The sequence below is a fragment of the Passer domesticus genome, chromosome 2, assembly GCF_036417665.1.
Source record: "Passer domesticus isolate bPasDom1 chromosome 2, bPasDom1.hap1, whole genome shotgun sequence".
Taxonomy (NCBI): domain Eukaryota; kingdom Metazoa; phylum Chordata; class Aves; order Passeriformes; family Passeridae; genus Passer; species Passer domesticus.
Genome location: NC_087475.1, coordinates 22,449,862 through 22,475,417, shown reverse-complemented (window position 1 = coordinate 22,475,417; position 25,556 = coordinate 22,449,862). Strand labels below are relative to the sequence as shown.

Below are 25,556 nucleotides of genomic sequence, written 5' to 3'. Positions count from 1 at the left end.
ATTTAACCACAGATCATCAAAGGCAACATTCAATCCTATTTGTGTTTCAATAGTAGGGTAGCTATTGCCTACAATTATATAACAATTGTAGCTTTTTGAGCTACTTATCATAGCTTAAAAAGAAACTTATGCAGTGAGTTTATAAAATAGAGCGACTACGCATTGCTCTAGTTTTATATTTTGCACAAGTTAAATAGATTTCTTCTCTATCTTTAGCATTGATTTTGTATGTTTTGACAATATGCTAAAATGCCAGGATCCAAACTGCACAACTATAATAACAGGATTAATTTAGGAATAAAATTTCTCTAGTTTCAGTTGTTTTTGTTATTCTTATCATCTGTTAACCCTGTACTATGTGCTGGATAAGTGCATAAGTAGGTTTAATATTTCTAATATTATTATTTAATTTATTATATTTAATTATTTTATTATTATAATAATTAATTAATTTTAAAAATAATTTAATATTTTAAACTATACCACACACTAGTGGTTAGAACAGTACTCTTCTGTAGGTACAGACTACCACATTTTTTTAAAAAGCAATCTACTATTCTGAGCATTTAATGTCATTATTTGCTGTAGGAAATGAAGTAGAAATTTAACTTAAGAAATGTAATGCCTTAATTAAAGTGCTGGGAGGTTTTGATGTGGTTTATTTTTGTTTTGGGTTTGTTTTTTGTTTTTTTTTTCCTGAGAAAGTACAGCAGTACAACATAAATTGACATGTAGTTATTCCTTCCTTTCTCCTACACAGTGCACAAGCAACTATGATAATTAATGAGAGGGTGATCAGTCACTGGAACTGGTTCCCCCAAGCAGTCATCATGGCACCAAGGCTGTCAGAGTTCAAGGAGCATTTGGACAAGGCTCTTAGTCCTCTGTTCTAGTTTTCAGAAGTCCTGCAAGGAGCTGGACTCAATGATCCTTATGCTTTGGGAAGGGATGGGATGGAGTTGAGCTGCAGGCTGTGGCATGCACCTGCAGAAGCACATGGCAGCACAGAGCTGACCTGACCTTGGGAGGAGGTGTCACGCGACAGACCCCTATGGAGAGGAGCCTGCTGGAAGCTGACAGACGGGTGAACAGCGCGTGATCACCCCTAAGATGCTATTCAAGAGCTCAAAGGGAAAGATTAGGTAATAAAAAAAAGGAAGGGTAGATTGCATTGATTAGAAATGCAGACAAAGGAGGCTGACAGACAGGTGAACAGTGCGTGATCACCCCTAAGATTTCATCCAAGAGCTCAAAGGGAAAGATTAGGTAATAAAAAAAAAAGGAAGAATACATTGCATTGATTAGGAATGCAGAAAAAACTGGTGTTAGACAACCTTTGAAACAATGATACAGAAGGACTCTGGATGAAAGGGTTGAAGGACTTCCACAGGCAGCTCAGAAGCAGTAACTTCTGTGTTGAAAGTAAGTTGATACACCAAGGTGCAACTCAAGGACAACTTAATCAGCCTCAATTATATTAGAGGGAGGGGGGAGATAAAATATCAGTTGATCAGACTCAGCAACATTCACATAGCCAAGGATTAGCTAGTAAAGTATAGGCTGCAGGTTTTATAGGGTAACACTTGGATTGTTTCCAAAGTCAAGAACCTTGTGAACTCCTCATTTAAGCACTTTATACCCACCAAGATTTTGGAAATCTGTCTATCAGAAGATATCCTACCTTCTTTAAACAGAAGTATGTCAATTACAGAAAGCAAGTTCACGGCATGTTACATCCTATAAATTTAATGCTCAATTTTTCTCATAATTTATAGATCAATTTATATTTATTTGATAAGATCAGTAGGGTTTAGGTGAAAACATATAAAAATAATCATGTACACTTGCAGACACTACTTTGTTTGGAAAAATTTTTGAAAAACCTGAAGCTTCAGATTCTAAAAATTGCAATCAAATGTCTAAATTTGATTCTAAACTATGCAATCAACCAACCACTTAAAAAAGTTAGCAATAATAGATATTCAATACCAAAATTTTTATTTGTGCTCTTTGAAAGGAAGTACATTTGGGCCATTTCTGTAGCTTCTTGAAATATGTATGTTATTCTATTTATCACCTCTAATGAACACTATGTGACACATTAGAAATTTCATAAGAAAATTCAGGGTTCTTAGGTAGGTTAACATCAATATGAACATTTGTCTCATACAGAATATTTACAGTAGATAGGTTGGGCAGAGGGAATCTAATTTGTGTAAGCCTTTTATCACTCTTTCCCCCAAATTATTCCAAATTTCTTGAAACATTTAGGAATGTTGGGAAAGTCCAAGCAGTCTCCTGAAAGCCTTTTTGCCTCCCAAGGGTCACTTACTTTCATGACAAGGGCCATGAAACAAACAGGCTCACCGAGAATGTTAAACGTTTCATAGTATTCAGAGGCTGAAACATACTGAAGTCCTCTGAAATGAAGTGCACATAATGAAAATCACCAAGGTAGTGTCACTTTTACTCCTCTGTACTGGAAGATACTGGAAGAGTATTTTCAGTCTAATTCCTTGCAGCTGAAAGATTTCTGAAATCCAGTACATACGTTTTTATATGTAACTTTTTAAAATAGAAGAAGTCACATACATGTATCATTACCAATACTGTCCTGTTGACTATTGTCTGCGTGAAGGAGATTTCCAGCTTCTGACAAAGAGCAGTAGTAACTAAAAAAAACTTTCCTGAAACTTCTAACAATGAAATTAAAATAACTGGTTCTAGATTATAGGATTACACACACACACACACACACACACATATATATATATGTGTGTGTGTGTGCGTATCCCCAGGCTATTTGAGACTCCAGTGATGAAGTTGAAAATGCAACTAAAATCTAAATGCAACTCAATCACTGTTTTGCATAGCATAGCCATTTTTGTTTTAGAAGGTAAATGTGGATCACCTTCACATGTTATAGCCCTGAAGGAGGGAAAAGTGCACATTTCTTGGAAACACTGTAATTCATCAGACTTCACAGCAGTCTTCCTAGAAACTGCAACAATTCAGGTTTTTCAGAAAGAAGGCACACACCTCCAGTTCACACCTTTTAGGAATTCATCTACATCCAGAACTCCTTTCTATGTGATAACTCACAATAACTATTTCAATAACTAAGTAATATGCCAAAGTACTCTATTATTCCTCACCAGAGGATCCTGATTCAGCAAATAGTTAAGAGCAGGCTTAAAAACTGTCCTAGTTATAGCAACTATTCAAACATCAAGATCTAATCGAGCTGCAGGATGGGAAGCATCAAGCTATAGAGTAATCCTGTAAAGCAGAAAGTTTACTAATACCAGACCAAGAGAAAACTATCAGAGTGGTGTCCAGGCTCGTCAGTTGGAGCAGGTAGCTCTGAACGCCGCCGAGCGCTGTCCAGCCCTCCGAGACCCGCTGCTCCCGGCCCTCGGCAGTGCGCGGCCCGGGGGTCCCTCAGCCCCATGCCCGTTCTGCTCCCTCCCCACCTGCCCTGGCTGCCAGCCCCAGCCTGCCCCTCACCGCCCTCCCCACAGCCACCACAACCTCGCTCAGCCCTCGCTCACGCCCAGCCCCTGGTCTATTACTTTAAGGCGAAATCTGCGCCCGAAAGGCAGCAAGTAGCGGAAAGAGTAGAAGAAATTAACTCGTTTCCTGTTGCTTTAATCCCTTCACTCTGGTTTTAGCAGCGCCGCCCGGGGCGTTCTGGCTGCTCGCCCGGAGCGAGGCCGTGAACGAGCAGCCACAGCCGGGGCTGCTCCGGCCGTGGGAGGCGGAGGGGAGGGGAGGGGAAAAGGAAGGGAAAGGAAAGAGGCTGCTCGCCGCCAGCTACGGCCCCTCGCAGTCGGGACAGGCGGGCCGGGCCTGGCGGAGCGGAGCGGGGACCTGGCCGTGGAGGGGAGAGGGGTTCAGGCTACGCACCCAGCAGCAGCCCGTCCATGTCGAAGATCAGGTGAGTGACCGGGCGCAGCCCGGCCGCCGAGGAGGAGGAAGCGGCCATGGCGAGGCAGAGCAGCCGGAGTGCAGGAGCAGGAGCCGAGGCAGATGGAGCCCGCGCGGTGCGAGACTGGCCGGGCCGGAAACCTAACGGGGAGGTCGGGGTAGGGCGGCGGTTTATAGCGGCACCCTGGGCGGGCCGGGCCGGGCCGGGCCGGCCGGCCGGACCTTTGTTCTGTCTTGTTCTACTTTTTTAAGCAAAGTCCATTTTTCTTCTTGGGGCCTCTTATCTTGCAGAACAGTGCTTCTTGCCCAGAGAGGTTGTGGAGTCTCCCTCTCTGGAAACATTCAAGAACAACCATTTGGATGCCATTTATGCAATTTGGATGTCATTCTGTGCTCTGGGATGACCCTGCTTAAGCAGGGAGGTTGGCCCTGACGACCCATGGTGGTCCCTTCCAACCAGACCTATTTTGTGATTCCTGAATCCTGTTTGATGCTGCTGGCGGGAAATACAGAACAGTTGCTCTCAAGTTGGCATGTTAGACAGTGTCTCTTCTGCATGCCTGTGGTCTTTTTTTGATTTACAGGTGTACTATTGCCACCAGACTATAGTTGAAGCAAAAATATGTAAATCTGTGTAAAACTGTGAGGGATGAGTAAAGTAATGGAGAGAAAAAAATCTGTGAGGAAGGAGTAAATCTATCTCTTACAGGTTGCTGTGTGCAAGAATGGTTAATTGAAAGCTGGTTTCGGTGTTGTATGTTTTTTTTCTGAAACATTCAGGAAGTTCTGAAGTTCAAGAAACAAGACTGTTCTTAAGTTGAAACAAAATCTTCCTGCATGGACACATCAACCAATTTTTACTGGGCAGTTGGGAGGGAAAGAGGGCACCTACTCATCAGTTTTCCCTTTTGTATTTTTTCTTGCAGGTAACTCTCCACTGGGCGTCAAGATCATTGAAGCACCAGTTGCAGAGGCAGACATGAAAAGAGCTATACCAGGCTCCCAAGGTGACATACTGGCTTGAAGATGTGTACTGCTGTGCCATTCTGTGTGAGGGTAGTGGTTAGTTGCAGCTTCACATAGAGGGAGTCCTCCTGTCTCATTTGTAGGCCTTGCAGCAATTCAGTTTTTCTAACAGTGCCTTCATTTGAATTGGCAATGTTTCACCATTTTAGCAAGTTAGTGGAGACTTTTAAAGCCTTAACTCTAGGTGTCACATAGCTATATTTGAATTTTAATTTAGGCTTGTTAAGCATCTTACCTACGCCCAAAACCTGTCCATTGGAAGTACATTCACCCTACATTTGTGTGAAATGTAGACACAGAATTCTCATGGCACCTTCTCCTGTTCGGGAAATAAGTCAAATAAAACATCCTTGGCCTTTACTTGTACTTTTTGAATAATAAAACTTGACTTTCAAACAACAATTTTTTGAGTTTTGGGTTGGTTTTCTCTTATTTATCTTGTCTCATTTTATAATGATAATGCTGCTTAGGCCCTTGTCTGGGTAGGCTAGGAAAAGGATTGTGTGAAGTACCTTCAATGGCTTCTAAAAACTCCATATGTAGTCATAAAATTAGTTCCTGTGTAGATTTAAGAAAATGGCTCCTGAGCTTTGAGGGGTTTTTTGTAACCTTACAATATATGAGTATTAAAAATGCCCATGGCTGTTTTGTTTCTGCAATAAACACTGTGCAACAAGTCAATATTCCAGTTTTGTTTCCAGCAAACATTTATAGTTTCTTTTGTAGCACGCTTAGGTGGGAGTATAGCTAGAATCAATAGAGGCAAAATCATAAATACAGTAGGTCAAAAAAGGTGTTAACCTCTTAAAGGGAATTTAAAAAAATAGTAATTTCAATAGTTGTAATGGTAGTGTTGCACTGTCCTAAGAAATAATGTAATTCTGCTGTAGGACACAAATATTTAAAGAGGATGGGTAATGATGTTGTATGACAGTGGTACCTGAGGTAGATTTATTAACTTTCTAATTTAGAAATATTGTAAAAATCTGGTTTTTAATTGTATGTATGGTGACAGAGTAAAACCTTAATGTGTTATTCAACAGATGTAGCTTTTTCTTGTTACCTTGATTTATTGTTCTAATTAGAAAAAAGTATTTGATCACAACTTCCATTGCTTCTAGCTCCTAAAAAGGAGAGAAAATTACTACTTTTAGCATGTAAATTCCTAGTTCATCTGAGAAAACAATGGGTTTGCAAAACTTTTGAATATTTAAAGTGGAAATAAGTCATAGGCAATCTATGTGAAAGTAGCCCACAAAATTGAAGTGTAATACAGAAGTTGAACATTTTCAGGGTTAAATGGTCTGGGTTACAAATCCTATGGTACACGTTTCAAGACTGTCACATTGCTGACAGGCTGATGACCTCAATTTGCTTTGCTTTGCTCTGGCTCATCAGTGATAATCAGTGTGATGTTAGCTTACTTGATTCTTCAAAGCTGTGTTCAAACACAGGAAAATCTTCCCAAGATAGAAAACTGTTTAGGTTTATTCTGTATGATTAAGTCTTTTTACTGACAGAATGAAATGAAGTAAAAGTCCAAGCAACATATTAGAACATAATTTTCTAAATACATAGTAAGAAATTGTACTGTTCTTAGTTTTGTTTGAGCTGTCTTAAATATCTGTATCTAATGACTCATCAGTAGTATTTGGTTTTGTTGTTGGGTTATTTTTTTCTTGAAAAGGAGTGAAAATTTGAGTTTGAGAATTGATTTTTTGCTTGCTACTATTTTTTATTACTTATTTGAAGCTGGCTTTGAGTTATGAGGATTTCAATAACTTTAGAGTGGTGGGAAGCATATTGTAGTTGAAGCACAGTAATTATGAACACCAATAATTAATTATATTCCTACAGACCTGATATATGCCTATTCTTGAGAAGAATGAACTTGAATGTAATAATTAAGATGTAATTCTGTAACTGGACTTGAATCCTGGAAAGTCTGAAGAACACAATTTTAACTTCATGTACATTGTAAAAATTAATGTTGCTGTCTGGGGATACACCAAAGCAGATATATGGTGTTTTAAGGTACATACATATCTGGATGTTCAGTTTTTTAAACACCTGGACATTTTAAATTAGCTGCCTGTAGGTAGCCCTACTTAGTGCCAAACAAATCTATTTTCTCTGGTTTTGTAATAATATGTTAAAATCTCATTGGTTTTATTGTTCTTGAATGTGAGATAAAGTGAAAATACTCAGGTGCTATGGGGTTATTAAGTATGGAACACAATGTTTTATGTGCTAGGTTGTCTTAACCTTTTTTTAACTTCTATATTTGCTTGAGTTTTCTTTACTTTGAGGCTGGAAGTTTTGTACCTCACTGAAATTTATGTGGCCGAGTTCTTTCCTGGAGAGTAAAAGCTCCAGAATATGCTTAAGTGTTTTCATAGGTAATACATTTGATTCAATAATTGTAGTTCCCTATTTCACTATTTCATATTGTGCTCAAAGCACTGATTCACTTACATATTTTTATGCCATTCATAGGAGCATCATGCACTATGTGTTTCACACAGAAATGACTGACTTTATTTTTCTGCAGACACCTTGACAAAGAGGATAAACAGATTATAATCTGTTTTGGTTTGAATATTAAAAAATAATCGAAAGACTTGAATAAATCCAGTAGTTTAAAAGCTTTCATAATGCTTTACATAAACAGCTGTTAAACCCACTATTAGGAACAAATTACTTGGTATGATTTAGAATCAAATGTAAATTCAGGTATCAGCTGAGATTCTCAGCAGTTGCTATAGTTAAGCCTATAAGCCTTCAGAAAATGAAACCCCTCTGAGTGCTGCATGTCACCAAACATGAGCTTTTCACCTTAAGATTATAAATTAGATGATTTGTATTGTTTCAATTCATGTTTTTATAAGTACAAAGTGGAAGATGACCACATGTCTTAAAGCTATTAAATAGTACCATGGAACTCCTGATCTAGGTCATGTTTTATTGATTACATAAGTTAAAAGGATGTATATGCTCTTTTAATCAATCACGTGTCTTCTCTCAGCCAAGCAAGCAGGGATAGGAGAGCCGTGTGTTTTCTAGATTTTGGTATGGACAACCAGTTACAAGTGAGGTAGTTACAAAGGCAAGGAAGATGATGTGTTATGCTGCAGGAGAATGAAGTGAAGATATGTGTTCATCTCAGTAAATTTAGATGAGGCACTATAGAAAGGTTCATTTTTAGATGTCAGTTGCTGTATTTATTGGTGGGATTGTACAACAGAACAAAGTTTCTGAAGCTGGGAAACGAAGCCTTAATATCATGCTTTAGGGCTACTGTAGCTTTTGTTAAGGTCACCGAGAAGCATTTACTCTCCTTTATGGATTGGGACTTAGCTTGTTGACATACTTTTTTGGTCTTTTAATAAAATATTGGCTGCAAACAGACAAACTGTTCAGGTAGTTAGCAGTGTCATTGTAATGAAAATCCAGAAGTGCCTAATGGCTGGGTCCTGCTTAGCCTTAAACTATCAGGAAGATTAGACCAGAAGGGATTGCATCTCTAGATATTATATGAAGTATTGTATCCTGCTTTATTTTTCCTGTGATATGGATTTGCTGTAACTTTTTTTTTTTGTTATGGTATAACTTTCATTTATTTATCTAACTTCCCATTGTTACTGGAACCTAAAATATTTGTTATTAACTTGGTTTTATGTCTTATGCCTGCATGTGGATTTAATTGCTATTTTGTTCATTTTACTACAGTTTGATTGTTACAGATTAATCAGAAAGTTTTGTATTTCTGCTGTCATGTGGAATGCACATTCTGTGAACCTTTCTGAGCAAGTCGTCTATAACTTGGTTGCTGGCAGTAAAGGTGAAACTGAATGCAGTCACCCTTCCAGTGGTTCCTTTCAGCCTTGGGTTCCGAAGCTCAAATTTTTTGAAGGCTGTGGTAATTAGATCTTCAGATGGAGAAGAGAGAGAAGGAATTGTGATTCTCAGGGTCACAAGGTCTCTAAGCCACTGATCTGTAGTGCTGCTTCACGTTCAGGTTTTATATGCATGTTCCCTTTTAGGGATGCAACAAGCTGGGGAGTTGAATCTCCAGAGCTCAGACATTCTCCCTACTCTGTGGCTGTGTGCCCTTAGAAGTTTATATCTATCCAGAAGAGTTGAGTGGAAATAAATGAACTGGCTGACACTCAGCCCAGAATGGCTGCATGATCAGGAAGAACATGCTGACAGCCTGGGAAGTGCAGGGGGGCACCTGGAGGCCAGCTATCATACAGTACTGTGACCTTTCTTTCTTTGCAGTGATTCTCAGCTTCTAGAATTATCTAGGCAGAAAAACAATAGTACTGTACTGATACATATAAAAAATAACAACTCTGATTAGAAAAAAGAAATGGTACAGAGAGGAGAGGGGGTAATGCCAAGCAGACTTAGCCAGCTTCTTGAGTCCCCATTGCAGCAGAGTTGTATTAGACATCCTGGCTGTTCCATACTGTGGGAGTTGGGACTTTTCCTTGGCTGCCAGTTAGTGTGCCTCCCAACCAAGTCATAATTCAATTTTTTGAATTCTCTTGCCCCAGAAGCTACTGCCCTGTTCTTCTTTTCCCATGTACAGACACACAAACGTACTAGTAGTATATCTCAGAATATACTCTTGTGTGCAGGCAATGGCAAATAGGCTTTGTGACCACTACCTTGTAAGGTGCTGAATAATTTTTGGGTGAGTAAATACTTCCATCACTAAGCTGTCCACTTACTTTAAGTTCAGTTTATGTTTACCTATCTTAAGGAATTCGGTCCTGTGTATTGTAACAAAACAGATAAGGAAACAATGTAGCTTTATTTCTTATTTTAGATTTTCAATTGAGTTGTTCTTTGTAGAAGACCAATAGTAGTCTCTTGTTTTCAGAAGACATTTATAAAACAAGGAACACCACTCATAAATACTAGTACAGTTAGATGGTTAGCTATTAGGGATACCTAGAAGAATGCAATGAAGTTCAAGTGTTGTCAAGCCAATCAGGCCCTGACTTTTTTCCTGAGACAGCTAGCTCCACTTAATCAGGTAATCTCAAACATTGAGTTCTTTAAGGTGAGTGATTGCTTACACTGATACTGCACGTTTGAAAGAGTCCTGTGTTTCCATTTCATGTACTTGCAGGTAAGACCACAAAAGATGTTCAAGATATAGATGAATTCTTTGCAGTATAATTGTATAGACTTAAAATATCTGTCCAGACATTATGCTTTAAGTTTTGTGAATCTTTCAGTGAATCTTTTGCTTTGCTATCCTGTGTTTTTCCTCTACTCGTTTTTTATCTTACAAATTTAATTTCTTTAATTTATTGCTGTAAGTTATGCTTTCTGAAGCTTTTAGTATTTTGATTACTCTTCAGCATTTTAGGTTTTCTGTATCCTTAGAGAAGTCCACCACATGAGTGCGTTTATTGTAGCTGTGGGGTTTATAAATGACAAATAGAAAGTAATTTTTGCCTTCTTAGTCCCGATAGATCAACACCTTTGTAACATAAGAGCTGAACTACTCTTTGCCATAGTTTGGTTTTTACTGCTGATTAGTCACGTTGTTCCCCATGTTGTGCCAAGCCAAAAGCTCAAAACTTTTGTTGCTGTTTCTCCAATTTAAAATATTCTTTATGGTTTGCTTCTATATGTAGTTTCCCTAATTAAGAAGAGTCAGTATCATGCTTCAGTGAAAGAGATCAGGGACAGTATCTCTAGCCCATTAAGAGCTTATTACCTCTTTATACAGTTCAAAATCTCTTTACACATTTTTAAGTATGAAAAACTACTATCTTGCAAACCTAATGAGGCAGATATCTGCAAGAATGAATTGTTGTATCCTTGTTTCAGAAATGTTGTATGTGTCATTTAGACCAGTGACTGCTGCAAGCAGAAGGGAATAAGTATTATATTAATGACTATGTTTGACAGCCTGGCTTCATAATCTGTTTTTCACTGACTTTTCCTTTTTATGCTAATAGTTACGCTCTCATCTGGAAAAATTAGACTAATACAATTTTCCAAAAGCTATTAACAAGACTTTTAATATTAAATCGGCTATATATCCTAATGTGCCATGCCAAAACTAAGCTTTTGTTGTGGTCTTGAAATGGGGCATGGTTAGGGTGTATTCTGGAGTTGCAGATCATGGAGGAAAGCCTACAGGCTTCAGGGGGCAGAGAGCTTCACTCAGGATGTGGCATTCTTGTCACCAGCCATCAACTAGGTGAACTTTCTGAAGTTGGAGGAAATAAAGTAAAACCCTGCCCGATTTAAATTTTTCAGTATTTGGATGATTGTTGATTCTTGAAGGACCTGACAAAGTGGGGGGACATGAATATCTATATGCTTTTTCTGACTTCATCACATCCAGGGAATAAAATAAATGATCTTGTAGATCAAATGAAAAATATTTTTCCTACATGTTCAAGCCCATCTTTGTTTAAAAGTCATGTTCTGTTTATGACTCGCGGTACCTTAGACCAGTATTATTTGATAGTCAGAAACTATTATTAAAACAACTATAAAACCTGAATCTTTATTCTTGCATGGCATAGCAAACACATCAGCTAAACTCCCATGTGTAAGTCTTAACAAAAGTTAATCACAACCATTAAAAAAACCTTTAGACCAAACCTTTAGACAGTGTCATAGAGTTCTATGTACAAAAGCTTTTGGGACTTCCTCAGACCTGTATAAAGTCCTCTGCAATCCACAGATTTCACAAGTTCATGAAATGACTTTGTATCAAGATACCTACATGACTACACAATTTTCAGATGGAAGCTTGCCAATGTTTTTTTGGACTAAGCTGAAGAATGAAGTTTAAGCATCTTTTCTCACTGAAGGTTTTTTAATGCTCTCTAGAATCCAATAACCATTTGTACATAGTCCCTAGAGCAGAAGAACTGTTATCTTTAAATTATGGGTGTCTTTCAAAAATATCCTTTGAAATTAGCTATATTCCTTGGGCTTCACTATGATAAAAAAAGTTAACAAATACCCTTTGTTTCATTTTAGCTCTGTTGCTGCTATGGTTCATTTGAATCTAAGTAAAATTCAAGTTTGTATTACCAGATTTGTTTGGAAGCAGAAGAATTTGCATGTGCACCAACATCCAGGCAGGCTAAGATAGCAGTGTACCATGTTTTGTTTTTACCAAGACACTGTACTGCACATGGTAGATGAACATTTAATAGTGTGATAAAGTTGGATCCTAAACTTCTAAAACTTTGGCATAGATTTTTGATGAACTGAAACAAAAGGTCTGACTTGCTGCAGCTCTGCCTTACCACTAAATTCCAGTAAATTGGGTCAAGCATCCTTCCTCTTTTTTATCCCAAACACTAATTAAAACCATAATTTCCTTTACCAGTTCAATGAATTGAACTCTTTTATACCTATGAACATTAATAAATAAATCGGTAGATACTGACTCCCAATTTGTGACCAAAAGTCCAAAGTACCTTAAAAAATAATGTTTCTAACATATTATGAAAGAAAAAAAATGGACTCTGTGTTCATATCTGACTCTGTGTTTTCAATGTGGAAAAAGAAACTCAAACCACAAAAACACCTGTTGGCCAAAATGGAGAATATAATTCATTAAGTAACATGGATCATTGGAGAGTACATTACTGGGTGACATACTACTAGCTTGGCCATGCCTAAATGCTGCCTCTTTGTTGGCATTTCAGTTTTCACTCCTGCTTAAGTTTTGAAGTCAGCAAGTAATTGTCACTTTAGCACCCTTTAGTGATGTTTAATCAAACACAGAAAAGAAACACAAACAAACAAACAAATCCCCTCTATTCAGTCTTCCTTCAGTACTCAGATATGAGAGGATGTTTATTTTTACACTCATTACCTCATTGTAATTTTTTGCATACTGTTTTAGTTAGAATGAATAGATCTTTATACACTGCATTTTGGTTTTCCATGTTGAATGCCTTAAATTGTCATGCTAATTCACATAGACCAGTCTGCTTTTCATAAATTTTATCTATATTTTGTCATACATATCCTTATTTTATCATTACTTTCTTCTAATTTACATAATCATAAGGTTTTGAATGAATGTCAGTAATAATTTGTTTTAGTAAAATTTGCTGTAAGTAGTTATTATGCATTTAATAGCTGCAGTGTATGTACACAAGAAATGTATTTTGTAAATGAATGTTGCTTCTCATCTGTTGTATCTCTAGTAATGCTTCTTTTGTCCATATACAGGGTTTTTTTAATACATTCTAAAATATTATTAATCTAAAAATATAATTAATCAAAGGGATTAAAAAGTAATTGGCTATTTATTTTAGAGAGATTGACAAGATTTTTTGAAAATGGTTTTTATATTCACTTACTAAAGCTTTGAATAAATGCAATACAATAGTGCAGTTTTTCAAAGGCTTAAGATAGGGCTAGCATTTTCTATCAGCATTTGAGATAAAGGTTGGTAATTTGAAATTCTTTCAAAGTTGTTAAAGTGGAATGTTATTTTAAAATAGACAGAGGAAAGCTCAGGACAAGCTGTACTGATTTCCTGAACCACAGAAAAATGTAATTTAAACTTTGCATTTAGGCAGCTCTTCAAAAATCTTGGTTCAATTTGATTTCTCACGGTCATTGTGAGCTCTTACGTTTTGCCTGGAAGAAAAGTAAAATTTCATACTTAGATTGTAAGGTTTGGATTCTGTTAAGTTTCATCAGCAGTAGTTGTCACAAATCTTTGGACATCCATCTTTCTCTTCCTGATCAAATTTCTTTGTGACAAATACATAAATTGGGGTGAGTAGGACAATAGCTAAGAAGGAAGGTAATATGTCAACTAGCTGGGACTTTTTGAAATTTAATGAATGATTTTTCACGTTAGGGTCCTTGGGCTTTCTGGAAGCAGTCATTTTCTGGGAGCACATATATTTTCTAAGACAATGCATATGAAAGAAACCAGGATGAGCTATAGTGTATGGTATTTATAAAAAGAGAATCTCAGAATATTTGGTGCCTCCAATGGAAAAGTTTGAAAAATGCTGATCTGAAATTATACTTTGAAAGTTGTTTCAGTGTAGTTTGTACAAAATTGCTATGTAGATATTCTGTAGGAATGCTTCCCATGTGTACAGAAGGCAGAAATGTACTTGGGTTTCTGGCATGGCCCTTGTTTTCCAAAAATACAGTGCAAATTCACGAAAAAGTCTAACAGGAGATCTTCAGTAACAAACTAAAACAAGCATCTTGGTTAAGCATATCTACATATCCATTATAAGAACATTTCCTTTTGTACTAGGGAAGCAGTGTCTTATCAAGAAATCCTGTCAGTCTTGTATAAATTATCTTTTTCAGTGTTGTCCTTCTTCCCCTCCACTCTTCTGTTTCACTTCACATGACTGGACTTTGTACCCATATACTGATAAGTGCACAGCCATCTTGTTTGCATAGGAGAGGCAAAAACTGAAACAATTCCATGCTGCAAGGTAAAACACCCTTTCTGCCCCAAAGTCACTTATATATAGTTTATATTGTAAACATTGGGGTAATGTGTAGTTTCAGTTCATATTCTTTCACAGCTCGAAGAAATTCTTCATGGCAGGAAATTAGCAATTATGAGAAATAATAACATATTTGATGTTGTCTTTTCTGCGCTAACTTAATACAATGTATTTTTTACAATGAAGAAGAGATTGCTGAAACCATACACTCATGTCTATAAGATACTATCAAATGTAGTGGCAAATTATTTTGTAACAGAATGCACTTTGTTATCAGGTATTGCAATGGAGTAGAATATTCCCTGCTTTGAACAGATTAAAAAGACTATAAGCATTACTTTAATTGTGAAAGCATTTCAAAGAAAATAGAAAGGAGGGTCTTTATGAGCTAGAAGGTTTTCCAGCTGTGCCAAAGCAGTTTTTTCTTAGCACTTAAGCTCTGGTTGTTTAAAAAGTAATGTTAAAAGTGTATGTAATTTTGATTATGAAGTCTGTTTCAAGGATCAAATGGAAATGAATTGTTAAATAGTTTTGGAGTGGGGTAGGTTCTGAAATAAGCTTGTAGTTTTGAAGCGACTTGTTCATGTGCAGTGTATGTAATCTGAAAAAGTCCATTCAGTTCAAAGGTGCAAGTAACTTTTAAAGGGATATTAAATAAATCTAATCTTTTCCTTTGTAACCTCATACACATTCAACTTGCAAACTGGGAGTAAACACAGCCACTGAGGGGAGAGTATCTGTAAGAGGAATCTCTGAGATAGAGGAGAATGGCAAAAAGTAACAGAGAAAGGGAAAATGTAAGAAAAATTCATCACTTCTGGATAAGTTGTATTTGCCAGGTTTAAATAAAAAAATTGCATTTGAGCAACCATACTGAGACAAGAAGAAGGAAGATGAAAGAGAAGCCTGTATAACCAAAACAAGTGTTGGAACGGAATCTGACCATACATATTGCTTGCTATGCAGTTTTTTAATGACTCATTAACAATATGTATTCCATAGATCCTGTTTTCTCCCAAACATGTATTTTGCTTTTGCCCTCAGGATGCTGTGTAGGTGGATTTTAGTAAATATATGTTAAAGCTCCGTCAGTCCAACAGCCGAGGCTGCGCTAACACAGAGGAGAGCCCCAGTCGCCAGTAGGGAGCACTGTGTGCTGCTGGGCCGTGGAAGAGCCCATGTTGAGGGAAGTCATGGAGGAGGCAGGCAGCGAGGCACCGCAGCACTCAGAGCAGTGACTAGGGCTAGAGGGGCAGTGACAATAGCAGCACCTGGGCAAGCAGAATCACAGGAGTCGAGCCACTGCATCCGTAAGGTATTTAGCCTCAGTTTACATTGATGGTTCACTGATATGGGGTTCTTGAGTAACAAGGGATTTGAAATAGGGTAGAGCATGATTTAGAAAGATTAGGATTGCAGAAGAGTTTGTGGGTGGCTTCTTGATTGTATGACCAGAAGTTTGGGGATGAGGATGAATGAAATAAAAGTAGTTTAGGTGAGAAGTTAAGTTGAGAGCAGGACTACAGGACAATTGAGATGGCTTTTTAAGACGTGCTTAACAAGAATTGTGACTATGGCACTTTAGTTTGAACACAAGTTTGAACAGCTTCAGGTATGCAATGACACTGATTTTGGATTTTTTTGTATCATGGACCAACATTTCAAATTTGGTGCAAAAATGGCCTCTTCTTTTTTGTCTACAATGCTAAAGAATCAGATGACTAGCCATACTCATAAGGAAGTCTTAGGGTACAGGTCTCAAACAGAACTTCTTTTGTCTGTTGTTGTTTATATTCTGCACTGCTGACAGAAGTGACTATTATAATGAAGAAAACTAGAAGCTATTGACGTGGGTTGGTCACTTACAAGAGTAACTCTTAGCATCGCGTGTCCAGGTCCTCTGTTATTATAATAGACAGCTGGGTATGGTCTCTAGTATAGCAGTTGTCTAATAATAGCAGTAAAGTATTGTCCTGAAAAAAGGCATTTTGGACAGAGAAATTGATATGTTCTTTTCTCATTGATGAACAGAATCCATCCTTTAAAAACAAGGTTGTGTTGTACCTAAAGCAAAGGAAAACATATTTTCTTAAAAACTTATTTAAAAACATTCTCATACAGTTGGAAAAGCACATTATTTGCTTCAGAAATACTGGCAGCATGCTGTAGACCAAGCCAAAAGATAATGAGACCCCTGGAGCTATTACTGAGAAACTTTCAAATGTTAATGGAAAAGCTAATGCTGGTGTACCACAAGAAAAAGGTGTGCCATAAGAAAATAGAAAAATGGCTTTATCTGAATACCTTTTAGTTTATTTATGATCTTAAAATGTCATACAAAATAAGGTGAAAATGAAATAAATTCCTATAGTTTTGAGCTACTGATAATTTTCATTTTGTCATGTTGGGATTTTGCCTCAGCTCCTATATGCAAAAAAAAAAAAAAAGCTGTTCTGTTTTAATAGCAAGAATTTACAAGTTTCAGAGAGTTCCTATGTAAGCAAGGAGTAAATAACTAGAGAAAGAGGAGAAAGGAAGGGTTGGAGCAAGAGTTTCCTGCTTACACAGGGCAGAACAAACCAAGGTACCTCTGGCTTAAATTGCTTTTTTCCTGTATGTTTGTTATACAATATTGCATTTCTACAGTTTATTCAAGTATTTTTATTTTCTGTCTGTCTCTAAGAATGTGCTTAGTCTCTTGTACTGTAGACATATATTTTTTGTCTTAGAATTATTTGCTGTTTCGGTAGCCTTCATTTAAGGACATTAATTTTATTTTTTACTTCGTCCTGTGATGTTTAAAGTCTATCTCTCAAATATTTGGCCAAGCTATGTATAGACACTTTTTTTATTAAAGGGAAAGACAGTTATTCTTTTGTAGAATTACTGAAATTAGTAAATGATCAAATCATTGGAATTGAGACACAGATTTGGTTAATTTGTCTTGTTTTGTAAATGTCTTTGCCTTTTGTCTGCCACATTTTTAGCAGACTCTTGATCTATGTGGTTTACAATCAGACTGCTATATAACCACTATGCAGCTCATCATCCTTCTTTTCTTAATTGTGTAAATGTTCTTTCTAGGGTAAACATTTTCCTGGTTTGTAAGTCTCCTAATTTCATGATCCTTACATATTGTTTTCAATTTTGTTTTGCAATGATTGTATTTTATTTTTAAGCTGTTTTGTACTTTTATTTTTTAGTGAATAATGCTAGTGGAGTATCTTGTTATTAAAGGTGGTAAGAAAATTACCATCTTATTCCCCCCCTCCCCTTTTCTAAAGCTCTTTTTTGCTGTTATTTGAGGGGAAAATAGAAATGGTGAATAGATAAAGCTATTTTCTTTGTTTTAATTTTGTATTAGATGCTAAAAATTGGATAATTTGAGAGTTAGTCTTTTAACTCAAGTCAAAATAATGTAGTAAAAATATCTCCCAGCCTAAAAGAACAAAAAAAGTGGTTTGTAGTTTGTTTTTTCCTTGTAAGTGCTAAACAGGCTATTTTTCGTGTTTAAAAGTAAGGGAGAGTAATTTCTTTTTTTTTTAATTCCCTAATTTTAAAAACAAAATACTTTTTTTTTGGTTTAAACCCACTTTTTTTTCCTGCTAGAATGACTTTTGTAAAAATTATTTCCAAACAATTTCATTCATAAGTATTTGCAGAATGAGGACAGCATTCCATGAATATTAGTTGTAGGACAAAAGTAACATAAACCAGATTTTCCGGTTTTAGAAGCTGTGGGGAAGGAGCTTGGTCTTTAATAAGCTACTACTTGTCTATTTTTAATGTCTCTTACCTATGCAGATTAAGAGGAAGGCTGTGAGCCTCCTGCTTACAGCAGCAACATCATAAGTTGGTTGATCCTAAGTTTTGGGGTTTTTTTGCTTAATAAGCTTTGCCATTTCACTCCCTGGTGAAAAGTTCACTTTTAGATCTTGATGGATTCAGTAAGAGCAAAGAAATTTTTGGCTCCTGGTAATCAATGAAAATAATGTGCCATTGGATACATTTATTGCTTTTCATTTTAAATGTGGTGTGTTGGCCCTGGCAAACAGCCAAGAACTCACACAGCTGCTCATTCCCTGCCTTCCTTCCCCAGGGATATGTGGAAAAATTAGTAGGAATGCGAGTGAAAAACTGGTGGTGAAACGAAGACAGGAAAATCCCTGTAATAGGCAAAACCTATTGGGGAATACAAGTTAATTTATTGATAGGTAGCATAAATATTTAATTAGTTGGAGTATTGGGAAACAAAACAAAACAAAAAAAGGACAAACATTTAATTTTACAATAAAAACAGTTTTCTTCCCACTCTCCCATGTTCAGCTTCAGATTCCTCTCTTTCACTTTCCTAGTCTCCACACCTTCACTCCAGACATGTCCTCCTGTGTTACTGTTGCATATTGTGCACAATCCCTTCAGGGAGGCACTGGGTGGCATACAAGGTTGTAGTCAGTGCTTGGCTGTTTCCTTATGATGCTCCTTGTTTCTCCACAGACCACAGTGCCTTTGGGCACATTCCTGATCCAGTGTGAGACACTTCCTACTGCTCTGGCCTTTTTGTTCTTTCGTCTCCTTTCCCAGTGCTCCTCACAGCCTTCTCTCTCTGTTCCTCCCCTCCACCCCCACCCCATATTTTTGCCCCTTCTTAAATATCTTTCCCTAAGGGTGCACCTGTGATCAGCAGTGGGTCCATTGCAGAGCTGGTTGGAACTGATTATGTTCAGCACAGAGCAGCTCCTGCTCTGTCCTCAAAGAGGCATCCCCTGGAGTGCCCCTCCACTGTCAAAACTACCTACCTCTTCTGCTACCTCTTATATGACAGGACAAACATTTGCATCACTGTTCCATGATTGGAATGAATGAATTTCCCATGGTGTGATGGGAGTCAGGAGAACATGGAAGATGCTTGTACATGTGAGCGTTGTCATGACCATAATGTTCACTGTTCATGCGACTTGCTGAACAGTGCCCATGGACAGTAGCAGACATTTTCTTACCATGTATCAGGAACTGAAGTGTTTTTTTCTTCTGTGACAAGGTCCTCATGAAGGAAAGTAACAGGATCCTCTGATCACTGGCAACTCACTGGCTGTTTTGGCTGCCTTGTGTGTGTTGCTTGTAGGAAAGTAGGCAGGGAGTAGATGGGCTGAGCTCAGAGTCTGTTGGCTGGTCACCTCTCACAAGAGCTTCTTGATATATCATCCTGCTTGAATAAATTCTGTTCTTTTAGAACTATGTCAAAATAAAGTTTATTTTTCCAATCAGATTTGTGACTGCAACCTAAACACATGTTGTCTATAGCTGACTTCAATTAGAGAATTACCAATATTCCTATAAAATAATAATTGCTGTTGGATTGATCACTCTTGTCTCTTTTGTTTTAGAGTAATGAAAGAATAAAATATTTAAGATGGAATGTTCATCATATTGCTATACAGTCTGGAAAGGAAAAATACTTAAATTAATGCCTTGGGGGAAAATTTTGCTATTAATACTGCTGAGGAAAGAATCCAACTGCCCAGTTCTTAGATTTCTAGTAGGAATTACTACTCACAGAATAAGAAATCATTACACCAACAAGGTTGGTAGAGTTTATCATACTAATTGAAATCTTCATGTTTGTTTATTAAAAAAAGGGATTTTTTTCCATATTTCGTGTTGAAAGCATACAGACCCATCATCAGGGTGGAATTTATTTCATGTAACTATTACTTTTTTTATAAATCTAGTGTAAACTAGGTCTTAAGACTTTCTAGTCTGTGGAATTCCTTCCAAAATTTCTTTATACCAGTCTTAAGGAAAAACTTTTAAGGTGCCTGTATCTTCCTATTAATTAAAAAAGAAAGCTTAGGTAATTAGCTCAGACTAAATGCCTAACATGAAGATGAATAAATTCATATGGTGGTTTGCATCATGAGTGTTTATTTGCTGTGGGCCATATAGATACTTAAGTTCTACATGGGTAAAATCACTATTGGTTGAATTTAGCCATGTCTTGATTTTTCTATCTAGTCCAATCAGCAATATCGAGAGTCCTTAGGTGTTACCATAATGAAAGAATAAATAACAATAGAACTGGTATAAAAATAATAACTGTTTAAGAACAAACTAATTAAAATGTATTTTTTTCTTTAAATGAAGCATTGTTTCGGAAATAGCATAACATATCGGGTCATTTTGTTATGTGTTACTTGCTAGTCTTATGTAGCAAAGAAAATTAACTGGCCATTTCCCTACAATTTTCTCTGGTAAACCACTCTCTCTGGTGAAGTGATTGTAGGTAGAGGAATATGGTGTTATAAAATCCAGAGCTTTGATCTTGACAGATTCCAGAGGATTCCATTAAGTAATTCAGGGGAGAAAGGTGGGTTTGGTTGGGGTTGTTTGGGTTGTTGGTTTGGAGTTTTTGTTCTGTTTGGTTTCATGTTTTCCTCTGATAGACCTTCAAAGGCTACCATTTCAGTGAAAAGGTTTTAGAATCTGCTTTCAAATTAAAGTAAAATTCAGTATTAAGTGGTTGGTTGTACTACTGTCCCTTCACTGACTTACAGCAGGACTTAAATACCAACCTTGAGATCTGTGCTCCATCCCTGTGAAGGCAGTGTGTTGGTGAAGTTGAGTGTTTTAATCAAATACTAGTTGTAATTAGAACTTCTATTTAATTTTTTTTAAACACTTCAATGAATATGAATGGCAACTTAAAGGAGACTAATTTGGCTGCAGTTAGGCAAAGATGAAGAGTTTGTAACCAGTCAGTGAGATGAAGCTGTGGTTTCTATGTTGTCCAGTTCAAATGGATGTGACCAAACTGTTAATTTGATGTGTAAGTCACAGTCTTGCAGAGCTTTACAGTCTTTATCTGCTTGCAGAACTCTAAAGGGCAAAATTTGAGGCACATAAGTTCTTCTGCATGTCCATTTGACACTCTTGAAGAAGGCGTTGTCAAAAATAGTCATTAAACTCAACATCTGTGTATATTAGAAAAACCCTGACTCAACGTCTTTCAAAACTGTTAAGTAAGCTAAATATAATGGCAGAGTTTAGCTAAGCCCTCAAAGTATGTAAGAAAGATTTCTTTTAATTGGTTTGGATACTTATATCTAGGCTCCAGGAAGTGACATGACATAGTCAGTAGTAGTTAGTTAGTCATAATTGGCTTTTTTTGTGTTTTGAAAGATTTTTCATTTTCAGGATGGTGCATAACTGACAAATAAGATTAACTACCTGTTTTATCTTGAGGATATTTCTTATGTTGCTGACCAGAGCCCATAACCAAAATGAACTTTTTAATGAGCATTTGGCTAATGGAGAATATTATGAAACAGTAGAAGGGTAAAAATGTATGTGCTCTAATGTGTGTATCTAATTATATAGGATTTTTATTACAAATCAAATAATGACATTATATCACAAAAAACCTGCATTTTACTCCATTCAGGTTATAATTTGCTACCAGAAAGAATGTTTATTATTTAATAATACTGTATTTAAGTTCTGTAATTTAGTTGAGACAAAAATAGAAAATTCTTGAGAGGCCATTTTAAAAAGATATCTAAACTAAACTTAGATCTGGTAGGGGCTCTGTGGCTTCATCTCTGTTTAATTCAGATTGAATAATTATTCACATGTAAGAAACATGATTTTTGTTTAAAAGTTTTTCCCAGTTTACATAAAGTGAAATTTCTTCCGTGCAGTGAGAAAACTTTAGTGAATTAAATACAGATTTTCATATATGTATATAATTAAGATGCATACTGAAATATAATGAAAAATTTCAGTAAAACAGTTATATTACACCGATTCAACAGATATTACCGACTTGTAAGAGAATAATTAATTGAGAGAATTTTGCAAATCTTAAACTAGATACCAGAAAATAATCAATTATACATATTATTACTTTGCCATTTCTTAAAATTTAAAAGCCTACTCTTTTTTTATTGTTTCTCACTAAGCTGAAGAATTTTCTCTGCAGAATCTTATGGAGGGCAGGGCTTTCTCTAGTTTGTTTACATTGTGATTTTTTGTGTGACTTTTGAGAAATTTTTGGACTTTGAGCGTTCTGTTAAGCAAGGTATTTTTTTTCTTTTTTGCATACTGCTTAAGGACAACACAGCATTTTTTTAATGAGGTCAATATCTTTAAATGCTGCTTATTTCATCAGAAAATACTGTACCTTCAAGGATAAAGTATATTAAGCATTTTCTCAAAGGGTTCTTTTACATTAAAAGAGTAGTTTGCAGATAAATTGCTTAATCAAAGTTAATAAAAATGCTGAGATGATTCAGTTGGGAAGAGATGTTTGAAAGACTTTAATTTAATTGTTCTTGTAAAAATGCATGTGTCTGTAGTTGCTGGATAAACACATCATGTGATGGGTGAGCAGCTGGCTCATGGGTCAGGTGCAAGGGGTTACAGGGAATGGAGTGACTGGTGACCTGTCACTAGTGGGGTTCCACAGGGCTCCATTGTAGGCCCACTACTCTTCAACATCTTCATAAACAATGCAGGACTGGAAAGTATACTAAATAAGCTTGACAATGGTGCTAAACTGGGAGGATCTGTTCACTTCTTTGAAGGCAGAGAAACCCTGCAGAGACCTCAACAAATTAAAAGGACAGGGCAATCACCAACCATATGACATTCAATAAGGGCAGGTGCCAGATTCTGCGCCTGGGATGGTGCAATCCTGGATGTATGGACAGACTGGGGAATGAGAGGCTGGAGAGCAGTGCCAGGAAAGGGACCTGGGGGTCCTGGTTGATGGCAAGTTGACCATGAGTCAGCAGTGCCCTGGCAGCCAGGAGAGCCAACCCTGCCCTGGGTGGCATCAGAAACAGCATGGCCAGCTGGGCAAGGGAGGGGATTGTCCCCTCTGCCCAGATCTGGGGTGGCCTCACCTTGAGTGCTGGGGGCAATTTTGCGTGCCAAAGTATAAGGAACACATTAAACTATTAGAGAAGGCAACAAAGATGATGAAGGGCCTTGAGGAGAAGGTTCAAGGAGGAGCGACTGAAATAATTAGGTTTGTTCATCCTGGAGAAGGGGAGACCAAGAGCAAACCTCATTGCAGTTGCAACTTCCTCATGAGGGTAGGAGGAAGAGTAGACATGGATCTCTCTGGTGATCAACGACAAGACACGAGAGAATGGCCTGAAGGTGTGACAGGGAAGGTTTATGTTGGATATTAGAGAAAGGTTCTTCACAAAGAGGGTGGCTGGGCACTGGAACAGGCTCCCCAAGGAAGTGGTCACAGCATCTAGCCTGACAAGAGTTCAGGAAGTGTTTGGATAATGCTCATGGGCACATGGTGTGACTCTTCGGGTTGTCCTGTGCAGGACCAGGAGTTGGACTTTGATGATCCTTGTAGGTCCCCAACTTAGGATATTCTTTAATTCCATGACAGCCATATCTTGAGTCAGTTACCCTGATGGGGAAAACAAACAAACAAACAAAAACCAACCAACCAAACAAAAAAAACCCCAAAAAACCAAACCAAAACAATAAACAAACAAAAAAACAAAAACAAAACAAAATTAAAAAAACCAAAAACAAAAATAAAAACAAAACCACCCACCTCTTTGACCAGCATTTTTTAATTAAGAAAATAAAAGCTTAAAAGAAGTGTTTGGTGAACACAGAGGATTGTATCTGTTTGGGGCTTTTCTTTTGTTCATTTATTCTTACATATTTATACTTCGGGGTTTTTTAACGCTAATATAAAATATGTATTAGAATCACAAAAATATAATTTGGAGATACGTAGAAAAAGTAGGACATGTATATACCTACACATAGTGCATATTGACATATCTGTGTATGTATTCATGTCTCTAGGTTCCTATGCAGTAATTTAAGTGTTGTAGGTTGAAATAAGGTATGTGAAATACAAGTTCTTATCTGGCTATTGTTATAGGAGATTAAGCGCCTCTTGAATCTATTCAACTTATCAGCCACCATAGAAAGGAAGAAGCTGCTTTAAGTTCTATTATATCATGGGGAAAATGAAGCAGAGGTTAAACCTTGCACTTACGTGCCCCACATGCAAAAAAGAAGGAAAAGTGATGCCAAATGAATGTGAAACACAAGCCTTCAAAGCTGATGCCTACTGAAGGAACATTTAAAGAGTGTTACAGAACTAAAAAAATAAAATCAAATTGTTTCAATGCAAGAAACCAAACCAAACCACAAGTTAATAAATTAAAAATAGACTGTAACAAATCCATGAAAGTTAAAATATCCATGAAGAGATACTTATTACAATGTTCCCCTCTCCAAAATTCCTTTAATGCTGACTGTCAAAAGCTGAAAGGCTGTGCTAGTAAAAGAATTCTTTGACAGTTGTTTTTTTTTTTATTTTTATCTTTTCTTAAGCATTTGAGTTGGCTTTGGACAGAGAGGAAACATTAGTTAGCTGGAAGCTTCATCTGATTTTGTGTTATCATTTTTCTGTTAGGACTACACATGCCTGTGTTTTCACCAGGAGAAGCCCTGGTGTATTATAGACAGCCCTCAGCATTCTCAGAGCTTCATTCATCTCACGTCCTTCCCTTTTAGCTCCTTTGAATTTCTTTGCTGTTGTCTGTTCCACTCAATTTCATCCATCTGATTTTTCTTCCTTTCTATGCACATCCTTTCAAGACACATGAAAATCTGCAGAAGGAGTACACCAGAGAAATCATAGTTGTTTGGATTATTTTTTTCCCTGTTTCCTTGTTGATTTCACTTCAGGGACATGGTATCAGGTGAAGGCAAATAGCTCAATGTGTGAGATTATCTACAGATACTTCAAAATAGAGAAGTATCCATCAGTATTGTATCAGAGACGACATTCAATAACCTTTTGGCTGATTTACAAAATGAGAAATGGAAGTATTAAATGAGGCTACCTTCTGCAAGCCTTGCAAGCATGCATGCAACTCTGCATAATGTCACCAACATATAACGTTCCCTTTTTCAACATGCCCATTGCCATTGGCCTTTGAGACCTTGCAGTCTGAAAAAAAGAGTAGGAATATAAGATGTGGCTGCAGTTTGTTCCTGTCCTCTTGGGTCGATTAGGGTGTTAATTGTTCTCTTGGAATGCATGGAAAGCAAATCACTTTTGTTTATCCT

At 37.0% G+C, this 25,556-nt stretch overlaps 2 protein-coding genes across 7 annotated transcripts in view; one reads left to right on the top strand and one right to left on the bottom strand.

Annotated features, from left to right (window-relative positions):
- The window catches only part of PUDP (pseudouridine 5'-phosphatase), a 65,009-nt gene extending 60,946 nt beyond the window's left edge, over positions 1–4,063 (bottom strand). Inside the window, exon 1 of the mRNA XM_064407759.1 lies at positions 3,907–4,063. Within this exon, the coding sequence (XP_064263829.1) occupies positions 3,907–3,985 (79 nt within the window). The 5' untranslated portion in view covers positions 3,986–4,063. The remainder of the gene's footprint in view (positions 1–3,906) is intronic.
- STS (steroid sulfatase) overlaps positions 3,803–25,556 on the top strand; it is a 120,846-nt gene continuing 99,092 nt past the window's right edge. The window contains exons 1-3 of one of the 6 annotated variants that reach the window (XM_064407753.1): positions 3,804–3,937; positions 4,854–4,934; positions 15,483–15,753. The gene's annotated coding sequence lies outside the window, so the exon portion shown is untranslated. Of the gene's footprint in view, positions 3,938–4,853; positions 4,935–10,019; positions 10,094–14,408; positions 14,424–15,482; positions 15,754–16,963; positions 17,023–25,556 lie in introns of those variants that run through there. The other 5 variants (XM_064407758.1, XM_064407752.1, XM_064407754.1 and 2 more) reach the window with 5 other exon arrangements.